This window comes from Mizuhopecten yessoensis, unplaced genomic scaffold, assembly GCF_002113885.1.
Source record: "Mizuhopecten yessoensis strain PY_sf001 unplaced genomic scaffold, ASM211388v2 scaffold4123, whole genome shotgun sequence".
NCBI classification, from domain to species: Eukaryota; Metazoa; Mollusca; class Bivalvia; order Pectinida; family Pectinidae; genus Mizuhopecten; species Mizuhopecten yessoensis.
In genome coordinates, this window is record NW_018405387.1 from 608936 (window position 1) to 622008 (window position 13073).

Here is a 13073-nt window from a genome sequence, read left to right on the forward strand (position 1 = left end):
GGGGGGGGGGCTTAAGGCCCAATAGAGGAATAGTAGGTAGATTTTTAAAATCCTACTTCTGGAGTATTGGTTAAAGATCTTTTCCTAAGTTGGTTGGAGCAACTTATGGCTGAGAGAAGACAAAACACTGAGAAAATGGAGGATGTTGCCCATATTCAGTACCCTGTATTAGCCAAGAGTCCAACCTAGCTCCCCAGAACTAATTGAATAAATCAATGATCTTGACTACATTTATGGTCAAAGGGGTTTAGTTATATTATAATCTTTAACATAAATTATCACTTCCTAAAGCTTTATGTTGGAATAGATATTCTGAAGTAATTTAAGATTATTAGATACATCTTTTTTTCAAATCTTGAAGACTAACATATGAAACTACAAAAATCTCTTCAACAGATGGATAAGATGTATGAGAATGATACCAACTACAATCATACAGAAATCAAAGGATACACGTAAGTAATCAGTGTAATGCTGTAGTAATTATGTCTATCACTTTACTCTCAAGTTCACATTTTCATTTTCTTGAACCACTGTTTTCCCACTTAATCTAGCTATTGTTGTTAATGTCTCTTGCTTTGAGGTGACTTTCATTTTACATCACTTTGTTTGGACTGTCACCAAAATATTCCAAAGGAAATTTACCCCTAATTTTTTTACATCTCTTCATTTGCACTGTCACCCAAATATTCCAAAGGAATTTTACCCCTAATTTTACATCTCTTTATTTGGACTGTCACCAAAATATTCCAAGGGAAATTTACCCCAAATTTTACATCTCTTTATTTGGACTGTCGCCCAAATATGCTTAATAGATTTACTTACGTTAAGATATATCTCCATCCTTATGCAATTAACCAGCATGATCTGTTGAAACTTCTCACATAGGATATCAAATATATACTGCGAATATAGTTTTTGTGCCCATCATTTACATTACATTAGCTATAATATGCCAGTGGTGTAGCATCATTTTTAGCTCACCTGGCCCGAAGGTGGTGGTGATTCAAAATTGTACAAATGGTGGGGCTGACTCCCCAGGGGGCTAAGGGGCGGGGCCAAAAAGGGGCAATTTGGCTATATTGCTACAAACGACTTCTTCTGTAGAACTGTGCACTGGATATCAATCATATTTGATCAAAAGCATTCCTGGGAGGCAGAGATTCAAAATTGTACAAATGGTGTGGCTGACCCCCCAGGGGGCTGAGGGGCAGGGCCAAAAAGGGTATTCGGCTATGCTGCTTTAAGTGACTTCTTCTCTGGAACTAAGTGATGGATATCAACTTTATTTGACTGGAAGCATCTCTAGGTGGTGGAGATTCAAAATTGTACATATGGTGGGGCTGACCCCCGGGGCTAAGGGTAGGGGCCAATAAAATGTATTACTTGGAAATGGTTGAGATCCCCACCATATAACCATATATACATACAATTGCTGAGTATAAAGAGAAAAATGCACATTTGCTTCCAGGATGTCCCTAGGGTCTGGCCCCACCCTTGGAGACATAGTCCCTGGGCCATAACTTTAAAACGGTTGAGATCCCCACCCCAAAATTATATATACAAATGCTGGGCATAAAAAGACGAATGCAATCATGATATCATAATAGACCCTGGGGTCTGACCAAACCCCTAGGGACCTAGTTTCTTAGTCACAGCTTGGAAACAGTTGAGAGCCCCACCCTATAACCGTATATATACAATTGCTGAGTATAAAGAGATGATTGCACATATGCTTCCAGGTTGGCCTTGGGGACTGCCCCACCCTTGGAGACTTAACCCCTGGGTCATAACTTTGAAATGGTTAATATCCCCACCCCAAAACTATATATACAATTGTTGGGCATAAAGAGACGAATGCAGTCATGACATTAGAATTGATCCCAGGGTCTGCCCCACCCTTGCAGACTTGGCCCCTGGGTCATAACTTTGAAACGGTTGAGATCCCCACCCCAAAACTATATATACAAATGCTTGGCAAAAAGAGACAAATGCAGTCACGATATTAGAATTGATCCTGGGGTCTGGCCACAACTCTAGGGACCTAGTTTCTGAGTCAAAGCTTGGAAACAGTTGAGATCCCCACCCCATAACCATACATAAAATTGCTGGGCATGAAAAATCTAATATAGCTATGCTACAAGGATTGGCCTTGTGGTCTGGCATATTCCCTTGATCTCATTTGGAGAATAGTTTGCCATGATTGCTTAGGTATCCAGGTGAGCGATACAGGCCCTCTGGGCCTCTTGTTTTATGAAATATCTGCACATGAAAAAGTAAGCGTTAAGCAGTGAACTAATAGTGATCAATACAACTCATTCCACAGATTACAAAATACACTTGGCAGAATAAGCTACTTATTGATCATAAGGTTTACTATCATTCCTTGACCTATGTCTGAGTTTAAGGATCTCTATACCAATGCTAAAATACTAACCATGTGTTGGAAACTGCTCCTTTTCTGACACGGCTCTTGCTTTGATAAATCATTTCTGAAAAGAAAACCATACCTTGCAGGACTTTTACAAAAATCACAGCTGAAATAAAGTTTAAACAACCGATTCACAACAATAGTGTTCTTGGTGTAAAAACTCAGTAGAGGGACAAGGATCGGTAAGTAATTGTTTCGATAGCAAAAAGATTTGCCTGTTCAATCATTTTCTTCTGCTGCTATATGTTGACCCATATTTGTCATTATGTGTGCAGACTATTGCTAAGTGGCAAATCCAATATTCAATCATAGGTTCCTTTTTTCCTTTTTTTCAGAAATGGCAGTATCAATGTGAACATGGTTATCGTATTCAACACAATCACGGTCATTGTCGACAATGATGATAATGATACTGACGATGGAAATGGGACTGCGGCTGCCGCGACTATCAATGCTGTATCAGTTAGCCAATTCATTACAGAGAGAGCATTTGTCTTGTCCGTTGTGATTAACATGACTATCATCACTGATGACATTGTGGTGGAACAGTCAATAGGTAAAGTTAAAACCGCAGGGTAGTTGATACAAAGCTTCTTTTCTGGAATGAAAACTTTGAAATATGAAAACATCAAATGCCTTCAGTAATTTCTAGTTTATTTATTTATACTATTCTGATGCAATAAATTATTTCAATTATTCTGCTATTACTAGGTCTAGTGAGAACATTTCATTCTTGCATCTAAAATTTCTTAAACCTAGGATGTAATATCAAAACTGTTTATGTTTTATATAAAGTATCAGAAGATAGATATTATTTGTACATTACCCTATTCAAAAAGGAAGACAATATTGTCTTCAACAAAGTCTTGAAAAATATATTATGTTATTCAATAGATTAATAATCACATTGCCATATATAGAAGATGGGAGCATTATTTATATTTGTTGAAGTCCCTATCTTCAAAGATTTGATTTTCATCTTGCAGAGGTGAAACTGGTGGCCAGACGAAGAACAACTACTGCGATCACCACTACACCAAGTATGACACCTTCTACCCTTAAGCTCACTACTTTTAAGTGTTATTAGTTTTCAGCCTGTTGAACCTGCTACCATAATACACATATTCTGCACTTATTTTACGGAAATACAGTACTGTTTCCAGTAAAATTTCACCGCATAACATGTGCACTCTGACGAAATTGCAGTTCTAGTTTAAGCATGGCTCAAATCACTTCTTCACAGTCCCATGGAAAACTTGAGAAAATTTTCCCTCTAAAGTCTGAAGAAAAGTACTTCCATTGTATATAGCAAATACCTCTTCTACTTAAATCTCAACTCAGTTAAACATCTTCCATTGAAATCTAAACATAAAACACTTCTTTTGAAATCACCGCATAATTATTTCTGCTGAAATGAAAGTACAATTTCTATTTAGAAACACTATCTTTTTTTGAAATTCTTATAAATGTGATGAAATTTGAATGAAAAACAACAAACTTTGATTTGTTGTTAACCAATGATCTGATATGACAGTATATTCCATACAATTCTGCATTTTACTCATGGCTGTTGAGTACCTTGCGGACTCGCAGCTATTAGGTATCCTTTGGAGGGGAAGCTCCAGCAATTTTCTGCAGAATATATGTAATGGATTGAAGGTTCTATTTTGCTGACCATGAAAATCCTGCTACATGTAGAAACATTACTGAGTCACATATTAAAATTACTGTAAACAAGTGATTATTAAACACAAACATCCGTGTTACCAGGATGGATTGTGGGTCTGTCCTCACCCCTGGGGCAATTCAGGCTCAATATAGGAAATTGGTCCATACCATAACTTGAAAACTGTTAAGATTGATCCCCATTCTCTAGAACTGTGTATTGTTATAAATTTTGTATTCTTTTTTCTTTTTTCTTTCTAAATATCTATAGGTACACCTGCTTTACAATGCATGATGAAGCAATGGCCAGATGACTGGACCTCAATTTGTGGTCCTGCTATCAACGAGATAATGCAAAATGGCACGGATCTCTGTGGGTAAGGAAATTTAATTACATTAGACAAATTATCTCTTATAAAGTTTTTTCATAAATAGATTTAGGTCTCAGACACCAGTTTCACAATCTCAAAAAGTGAAAGAAGATTATTTAAACACACTTGGATATTGACTGGTATATCTTGTCATGTGTTTCACATTTAACAATTATGGCATCCTAAACAATGAGAAATTTAGAAGGCCAAACATATGACTCAGAGATAAACATAATCTAGGGTTATTTAAACTCATTCCAAATTGTCTTCTTGACCATGACAATAATTTTTGACTTAAATTAATTTAGAAACTGAAACCCTTGGAATACAAATTATATACATGCGTCATGCATATATGTAGTTCAATGCAGATTTTAAAATTATCTTGAGATTAGAAAAGCAGTTTCTTCGAAATAAACAGTACAGATATTTCATATCAGTCAATGGTTCTTGGATGCAAGAAAACCTTCTTTGTAAGGAACAATATTCTCAATGAATATCAAAATGTAACACAGAGCAATATAGGCTATATGAACCACTTAATTAGAATCATCTGTTTTTCTAAATTAAGTGAAATGACATGTTGTATTACATGCAATAAGGTACGTTTTCCTTGCCTTTTTTCAGTGCCCATCAAGTGCTTGTTGGTTGTTTACAATACGTTTTGCGTCACGAACGAAATTGTACTGCACCAGCGATTGCTCAAACATTGACCACGATGCACACAACATTACCGTTCCCCACTGGAATGGCTTCTCATTGCCTTGGTTTGTATATAAATGCATACAATTTTCTTGTAACTTGACAATTATGGCAACTCTTATTTTTTTAATTTTCATCCCCAAAATGTAAAATCTTTCTTCTCTTTGTCATTATTCCTGAACTTCAGATTGAAGAGTATGTTGCAAAACAGTATACTACTGTAAAAGTGTAAATGATCATATTTCAGTTAATTTCTTGTTCAGTTCATGGTGTAAAAAGTAGGCTAGCCTAAGCATTTAATGGACGATGTATAATGAAGTACATTGTGAAGCATTGCCAACATTTAATTTTACATAGTGTGAATAGTTTTAATGAAAAAAAAATGAAATTTTCCACATACAATATGCCAGTCCTGTACTGGTTGTAAAGAACGGGTAAATATGGGTGGTAAACCAGCTCAGGAGAGAGAGAGAGATGAGTGATTAGTGTGGAGATGCTTGAGAGAAGGCTTTAGTAATGGGTGAGGGGAAGCTTGAAAGAGAAGGGCTAGGGATGGGTGTTAAGAAGCTTAAGAGAGATGGGTAATGGATTGGGTGTTGAAAAACTTGAGAAAGAAGGGTTGAGCATTGAGTGTTGAAAAGTGTGAGAGAGATGGGTGAGGAATTAGGGTTGAAAAGCTTGAGAAAGAGGGGTAAAGTGTTGGGTGTTGAAAGGCCTGAGAGATGGGTAAGTGATGGGTGTTGAGATACCTTTGAGATATTAGGGGAAGTGATGGGTGTTGAGATACCTTTGAGAGATTAGGGGAAGTGATGGGTGTTGAGATACCTTTGAGAGATTAGGGGAAGTTATGGGTGTTGAGATACCTTTGAGTGATTAGAGAAAGTTACGGGTGTTGAGATACCTTTGAGAGATTAGGGGAAGTGATGGGTGTTGAGATACCTTTGAGAGATTAGGGGAAGTGGTGGGTGTTGAGATACCTTTGAGAGATTAGGGGAAGTTATTGGTGTTGAGATACCTTTGAGAGATTAGGGGAAGTTATTGGTGTTGAGATACCTTTGAGAGAGTAGGGGAAGTTATGAGTGTTGAGATACCTTTGAGAGATTAGGGGAAGTTATGGGGGTTGAGATACCTTTGAGAGATTAGGGAAAGTTATGGGTGTTGAGATACCTCTGAGTGATTAGGGGAAGTGATGGGTGTTGAGATTCCTTTGAGAGATTAGGGGAAGTGATTGGTGTTGAGATACCTTTGAGAGATTAGGGGAAGTTATGGGTGCTGAGATACCTTTGAGAGATTAGGGGAAGTGATGAGTGTTGAGATACCTTTGAGAGATTAGGGGAAGTTATGGGTGCTGAGATACCTTTGAGAGATTAGGGGAAGTGATGAGTGTTGAGATACCTTTGAGAGATTAGGGGAAGTTATTGGTGTGGAGATACCTTTGAGAGATTAGGGGAAGTGATGGGGGTTGAGATACCTTTGAGAGATTAGGGGAAGTGATGAGTGTTGAGATACCTTTGAGAGATTAGGGGAAGTTATGGGTGCTGAGATACCTTTGAGAGATTAGGGGAAGTGATGAGTGTTGAGATACCTTTGAGAGATTAGGGGAAGTTATTGGTGTTGAGATACCTTTGAGAGATTAGGGGAAGTTATGGGGGTTGAGATACCTTTGAGAGATTAGGGAAAGTTATGGGTGTTGAGATACCTTTGAGAGATTAGGGGAAGTGATGGGTGTTGAGATACCTTTGAGAGATTAGGGGAAGTGATTGGTGTTGAGATACCTTTGAGAGATTAGGGAAAGTGATGGGTGTTGAGATACCTTTTGAGTGATTAGGGGAAGTGATGGGTGTTGAGATACCTTTGAGAGATTAGGGGAAGTGATTGGTGTTGAGATACCTTTGAGAGATTAGGGGAAGTTATTGGTGTTGAGATACCTTTGAGAGATTAGGGAAAGTTATGGGTGTTGAAAAACTTGAGAGATTAGGGGAAGTTATGGGTGTTGAGATACCTTTGAGAGATTAGGGGAAGTGATGGGTGTTGAGATACCTTTGAGAGATTAGGGGAAGTGATGGGTCTGTAGAAGCATGGGGAAATGTTGGGGTTTGATGAGAGAAGTGGAAGATTTGGAGATAATTTAGGGAAGGTTTTATTACAATGCTCTTCTTGTGCTTTTTTGCTCATCTGAATTTATTTTTAACTAAGAAATTTCTTCATTCTGCAGAAATTAAATTTACACATATAAGCACTGTGACATTTTTACACAAAGGTTTGAACAATGGTAAAGTATTAATAACAATATTATAAAATAATACAAACTTTCAATTTATCATAAATGTTCTCCTGCCATCTATAATATTAGTATTGAGGAAAAGACTTACAGAAAAGATGATAATAATGAATAATATCCCTGTAATGTTCCTTTAGCTGCTGCCCTAATTCAAACATAGCTACCGGTATTGATTGAGAAGTGTTGAACCTGTTTTAGGTAATAATACTGACATTGTCTTCCCGACACCTGCCTTAACAATGTTGGATTCAGTATGTCAGTATCCGCGTATGATTGAATTCGCCATGAGATATAATCTATGTGGAGCAAGAGCCCCAATGACGGAAGGCCTAAGCACAGCAGAAAAGTGCAAGTGAGTGGTTTGTGAGACACTTTTTACATGCCTGCCTGTGGGAAGTTTTATGGTATCATTATCTCTGTTCACGTGTCCAGTTATTTTCCTGTCCATCAAGTGTTAACAGTTCTAAATATTATTTCTGCTGCATAACTGCAGTGTTGAAGTCATCTACAATAAACTTTATCACTTTGTAGAACTTCACATGAAATTTAATTAGTTTCAATCAGTAATAAAAAAAGGATATTTGTGTTAAATAACAGACTTGGTGCTCTATTCAGGGACATATTGTTTAGCAAAAACAGGGGGATGTTGAAATACGCATGCTGGCTTTAAGCAGGTAAGGGAATTTGGTCATTAGTGGAATGTCTCGGACACCTAGGGATTGAGATCAAAGTGATAGATTGTAAATAAGATGTACTTAAAGAAATAGTAAAATGGAGTAAACACCGTCACAGACATTTTACATGCTGAGTATACAATTCCTTTCTTAATCTTCATCCATGTATCTTAAAAATTGAGACATACTTGTAAATTCAATCAAAACATGAAAGTTTACCAAAAACGGCAATTGAGGGGTCGCAGGACCCAAAATGTGGTTTCGTTTTAAAGGTCTTGTCAGGAAGAATTCCACATTCCAATTATGAAAGCCCAGTTTTGTACTGTTCAGAAGCTATGACAAAAGTTGCAGTTGCAGGCAGACAGATAAACAAACAATCAGATAAAAAAAAACAATGTTCCCTCAATCTTCAATCTCAGGGACACAGAAAAATCATATCTTATGTTAAAATTGTATAGAATATATTTATATGGTGTGAAAAACGTACTCACTATGTTTTTTAAAAGTGCATCGTAATGAGTTTGTTTAACGAAATTTGAAATAAAAAAAATAATTAATGAACTGTTGAGCTGATCCAAATTTTAATGCAGTAAAACTTTTGCTTTCAAATTGTGTTGACCTTAAGCTTGTCCCAGGTTTAATGAAATATCATGAATATATATTTTTTTTCAATGTGGGTGTTTTTTCAAAGTTCATTTTAACAATGCATGTCACCACAAGATACATGCATTAAACTTGTGGTCAATCCTAATTGTCCTCATTTACGACAATAAAAATATGTTTAAACTAAACCACAAGATAGAATTCACACTCACAGCAGGGAAATCTGTTATACAGGTATAACTGAAAGTACCTTTTTCTTCATATTTGCAGAACATATTGGACATCTACGACCTGTCTGATTTTCATGCTGTCAGATGACCCACTTGATAATTGCCCTGTGAAGGATTTCAGAAATGTTATCAGCAATGATGACTCGCTGAGAGATCTAACCGGAATCGACACAAGAATCTGTGATGGTAAGCTTACTGGTTCATAACACTGCAGTGAATTGAAGGTTTAATTTGTGTCCGTCCTTTATTTTATCCATCTGTCCATCCTTAAACCAATCTTGTTAGCACTATTTCTTAGAAGTTACTGAAGATATCTTTCTCAAATTAAGATGAAGGTTTCCCATGGTCTCTTATGCTATGCATATAAAAATTTAGGACTAATCAGAAACCAAGATGGATGCCTGTGAATTTTGAGAGTTAAAGTTTGTTAGCGCCATTTCTATGAAAGTATTGGAGGGATCGTTCTCAAATTTCACATGAGGGTTCCCCCATGGTCCATAGTTATGCATATTAATTTTTGGGACTGATAGGAAAACCAAAATGGCCTGAAAAATATCCTTTGTGACGAAAGCACTCCGATTAGACTTAGCCTTGGGGACCAACAAAGATTTGTCATTCTGGGTATGTTGTCGGACATTGACCAAATCAAAACATTTGAAGTCGGCAACAAATAACTATATCAAGGGGAACAGATAGTTGTGTATTAAAAGGTGGGAAAGTTTATACATGTAAGAAGATGAAGAATTTGTATAAAGATTTGTGTTTTCATGTATAAACAGTCCAAAATCTCATTTGAAGTAACATTACATATTCATTTATACAGCGATGCCATATCTATGTTATTAGTCTAACACAGGTTTTATTGTTATAAAAAAATTGGGTGATAATTAATGAGTCTCTTTACTTAAAAGTCATTTGAACTGAGGAAGGTGGGCTTACAGCTTAAGTTTCATTATAATGCTTATATATAGCTCTTCTGTTCATTCATTTGCAGTTTGATACTTTGAATGTATATTGTTTGGATGAAAAATACAATAAAGTTGAAAAAATTTGTTCTAGGATTTGGATTAAATAGAATCCATCCCTGATGTGAGGTATGGATAAGGTTATTCAAACCCTCGGGATAAAATAATGAGCAGGAGACCCAAGGCTTTGCCAAGGGTATTTTGCTCAATATTTTATCCTGAGGGTTTGAATAACCTTATCCTTACCTTTATATCATGGATGGATTCTATTTCTTGTTTATTACCTCAAACCCGTAAAAACAGCTGCTCTAAAGCTTCTAGTAAAGTTGTAAACTGTCTGCACATTTCTTATTTGCATATGAAGCCCAGATGGCAGTTGTTAGTGACGTCAGTGACCCTGACTGACCCCAAAACTTCATAAAATGACTTCACGAACAATAGCGTGACCCCGAAAGGTCACTATAATTCCCTTGCCAGTCTGCGCATGTAAGCGATCTAGACCCGTGGGTCGGATAGAATTTTCCAGCACTGCCGGAAATGCGGATATCTCGGTCTAGTATGCAAGAAATAGGTATCCATCTCTCTATCTTTGTCAATAATATAACTACTCGAAAAGTGTATTAGATGCGGTCTGATCCACTAGTACAGATTTTGCTTTTGTATATAATATCATGAAGTATTTTATTTTCAATTTTTAGGACTGCTTTCTAACATTGACGACTCTACCAAATGTACCAATGGACTGTATGGAGATGATGGGCTCAGCAGAGCATGTGGAATGCCGTTTTACTACCAGCTCAAGTTCTTTCACATAAGTCAGGCACTAAACTCTTGCTCGTAAGTGACTTTTGCATATGGCTATACTGGTAACAACAATGAAACATATCTAAATAACATGATTCCAAGTCAATTTTGTCAAAATATTGAATATCGAAATATAATTACAAGTTGGTAGCTATATACAACAGTGAAGTAACTAAGAAGTTCTAAAACAGTTTAGTTTAAAAGTTTTTAGGGCTATAATCAAGTTTCTTATGATTTCTTAATTCAACAGCTCATTAAATTGATGCTGACAATATTTACCAGACAGTACTATGATCTAGATGTTTTACTAGATTGCAGCACAATAAATAAACAAACCTTTATATTATTGTACTGTACAGTTCTTTGCCACCATAAACAAGATAACTGTGCTCATTTTCTTTGAGACAATACAGGATGATGTTCTGTTTAGTGGACTTGTAATGTTGTATGTATTGTACAAATAGCTCTCAGTAAACAGGATAACTGTGCTCATTTTCTCTGAGACAATACAGTATGATGTTCTGTTTAGTGGACTTGTAATGTTGTATGTATTGTACAAATAGCTCTCAGTAAACCATGTTTAAACCAAACTCTGGGGAAACAACGGAAATTATTGTGAATAGATTCATGTAGCACAACCGATATGACCAAGTATTAAACAAAACATAGCTGAATCGAGTAATTCTGGTACAAAACTAATTGTACATACGCTAACAGCGACATAGACATCAATTTGCATTGACAACTCAAACATATTTTGCATACCTTACTAGCCGTAAAAACATCTGCACATATAAACACTTATTGGTTGTGCTACATGAATCTTTTCACAATCCATACTTACCAACCTGAAGGAAATGTTTAGAAACAATGGAAATTAGTTCACTATTGACAAAATTTGAGTTTGATGCTCTAACAATGAACAAAAAATTGATATTTCTATATTCACCAAGAATTGGCATTAGTCTGTTCACTTCAACCATGTTTTACTGTAAATATGCAAAATGAAGACAGAAAAATTTGCAGATTGATAACTAGATGTTAACTTGTTAATTAATTAGAGATACATCTTTGATAGTTTGATGGACTAGAGGGCATGCCAGGTTAAAGTAACTGTTGTGAAAGCTATAGCCTTAATATCAAATCCTGGTGTTGGAAAAATTCTGACAGCACTAATTTTTACTTGACACCTGTGGAACAACTTTCATTTTTGTCTAGGTATGTGTCGGAAGCAGTGCGGTGCATTCAGTCTGAAGGTCACGGACACTGCTCTAGCTCAGAAGTCAAAACCGAACTGAAACAAATGGCTTCCGCTCTGGCAAAGCTTGATTCTACCTTAAATGCTGCAAATATTATCCAACATATAGGACAGTGTTCACGTAAGTTTTTTCATGAAAGGAATGGCTGATGTTTTTTGACCAAACTTAAAATGTGTTTTTGAAAACATTGCACACAAAATATTTTAATGAATAAAGAAAAAAAAAAATGAAACATTCACACAGATATAAAAGTTTCTTGTTTATTAATAAAAAAAATAAGTTAGTAAAAATTAGAGCCAGCTAGATGTCATTGATTCTATTTCTTATTTTTAGTTGAAAACCAAACCTTGGCAGATGTGTGTGATGATGGACCACAATTGATGTGGCGGTCATCAGCATGTATCATTCCTGTCTTGGAGGGAGAGAAAAGCTTCACAGACTTTGCTGGAGTATGCAGGTGAGCTTACAATATATTTGAATATTATTCTCATTCTTGTCACAACTGGAAGCTGACTTCAAACCAAGATAGTTAACTTGGTACAAAAATAATTATGATCTTTGTCAGAAGGGAATATAGTTTTAAATGTAACTGAGCAAAACTTTGAGGAAATTGAAATTATATTTCAATGATAATTAGAAGATATGTGCCGCGTCAAATCAAAATTAATGTTTTCCTTTCAAAAATCATCATTGGTAAAATTTAAGTTTCTCAGTAATTAAGCCTGGCAGAAAAAATGAGTGAACCATCATGTGATTTTTATTGCTTCGAATCATCTTAAAATGGCTGTATGATGGCATTTCAAAAATGGTTTAATTTTAAGAATTGTTAGCTCACCTGGCACGAAGTGCCAAGTGAGCTTATGCCGTGGCGCGGCGTCCGTCGTCCGTCCGTCCGTCCGTCCTCGTCCGTCAACTTTTCCTTTAAACAACTTCTTCTGAAGAACGGACAGGCCTAGAGTCATGATATTTGGCTGAAAGCTTCGTTGGTAGGAGCCCTACAAAGTTTGAGAACGAAAATGACCTTGACCTGTTTTCAAGGTCACAGGGGTCAAATATGTCAAAAACTTCAAACGACTTCTTCTGAAGAA

General features: G+C 36.3%; 1 protein-coding gene across 1 annotated transcript in view; it reads left to right on the forward strand.

Moving 5' to 3' along the window:
• The window catches only part of LOC110448651, a 150099-nt gene that overhangs the window by 30177 nt on the left and 106849 nt on the right, over positions 1 to 13073 (forward strand). The window contains exons 9-18 of the mRNA XM_021495017.1: positions 397 to 455; positions 2767 to 2987; positions 3418 to 3471; positions 4368 to 4473; positions 5095 to 5234; positions 7649 to 7802; positions 8998 to 9143; positions 10621 to 10759; positions 11945 to 12105; positions 12319 to 12442. Coding sequence (XP_021350692.1) covers positions 397 to 455; positions 2767 to 2987; positions 3418 to 3471; positions 4368 to 4473; positions 5095 to 5234; positions 7649 to 7802; positions 8998 to 9143; positions 10621 to 10759; positions 11945 to 12105; positions 12319 to 12442 — 1304 coding nt within the window. The remainder of the gene's footprint in view (positions 1 to 396; positions 456 to 2766; positions 2988 to 3417; positions 3472 to 4367; positions 4474 to 5094; positions 5235 to 7648; positions 7803 to 8997; positions 9144 to 10620; positions 10760 to 11944; positions 12106 to 12318; positions 12443 to 13073) is intronic.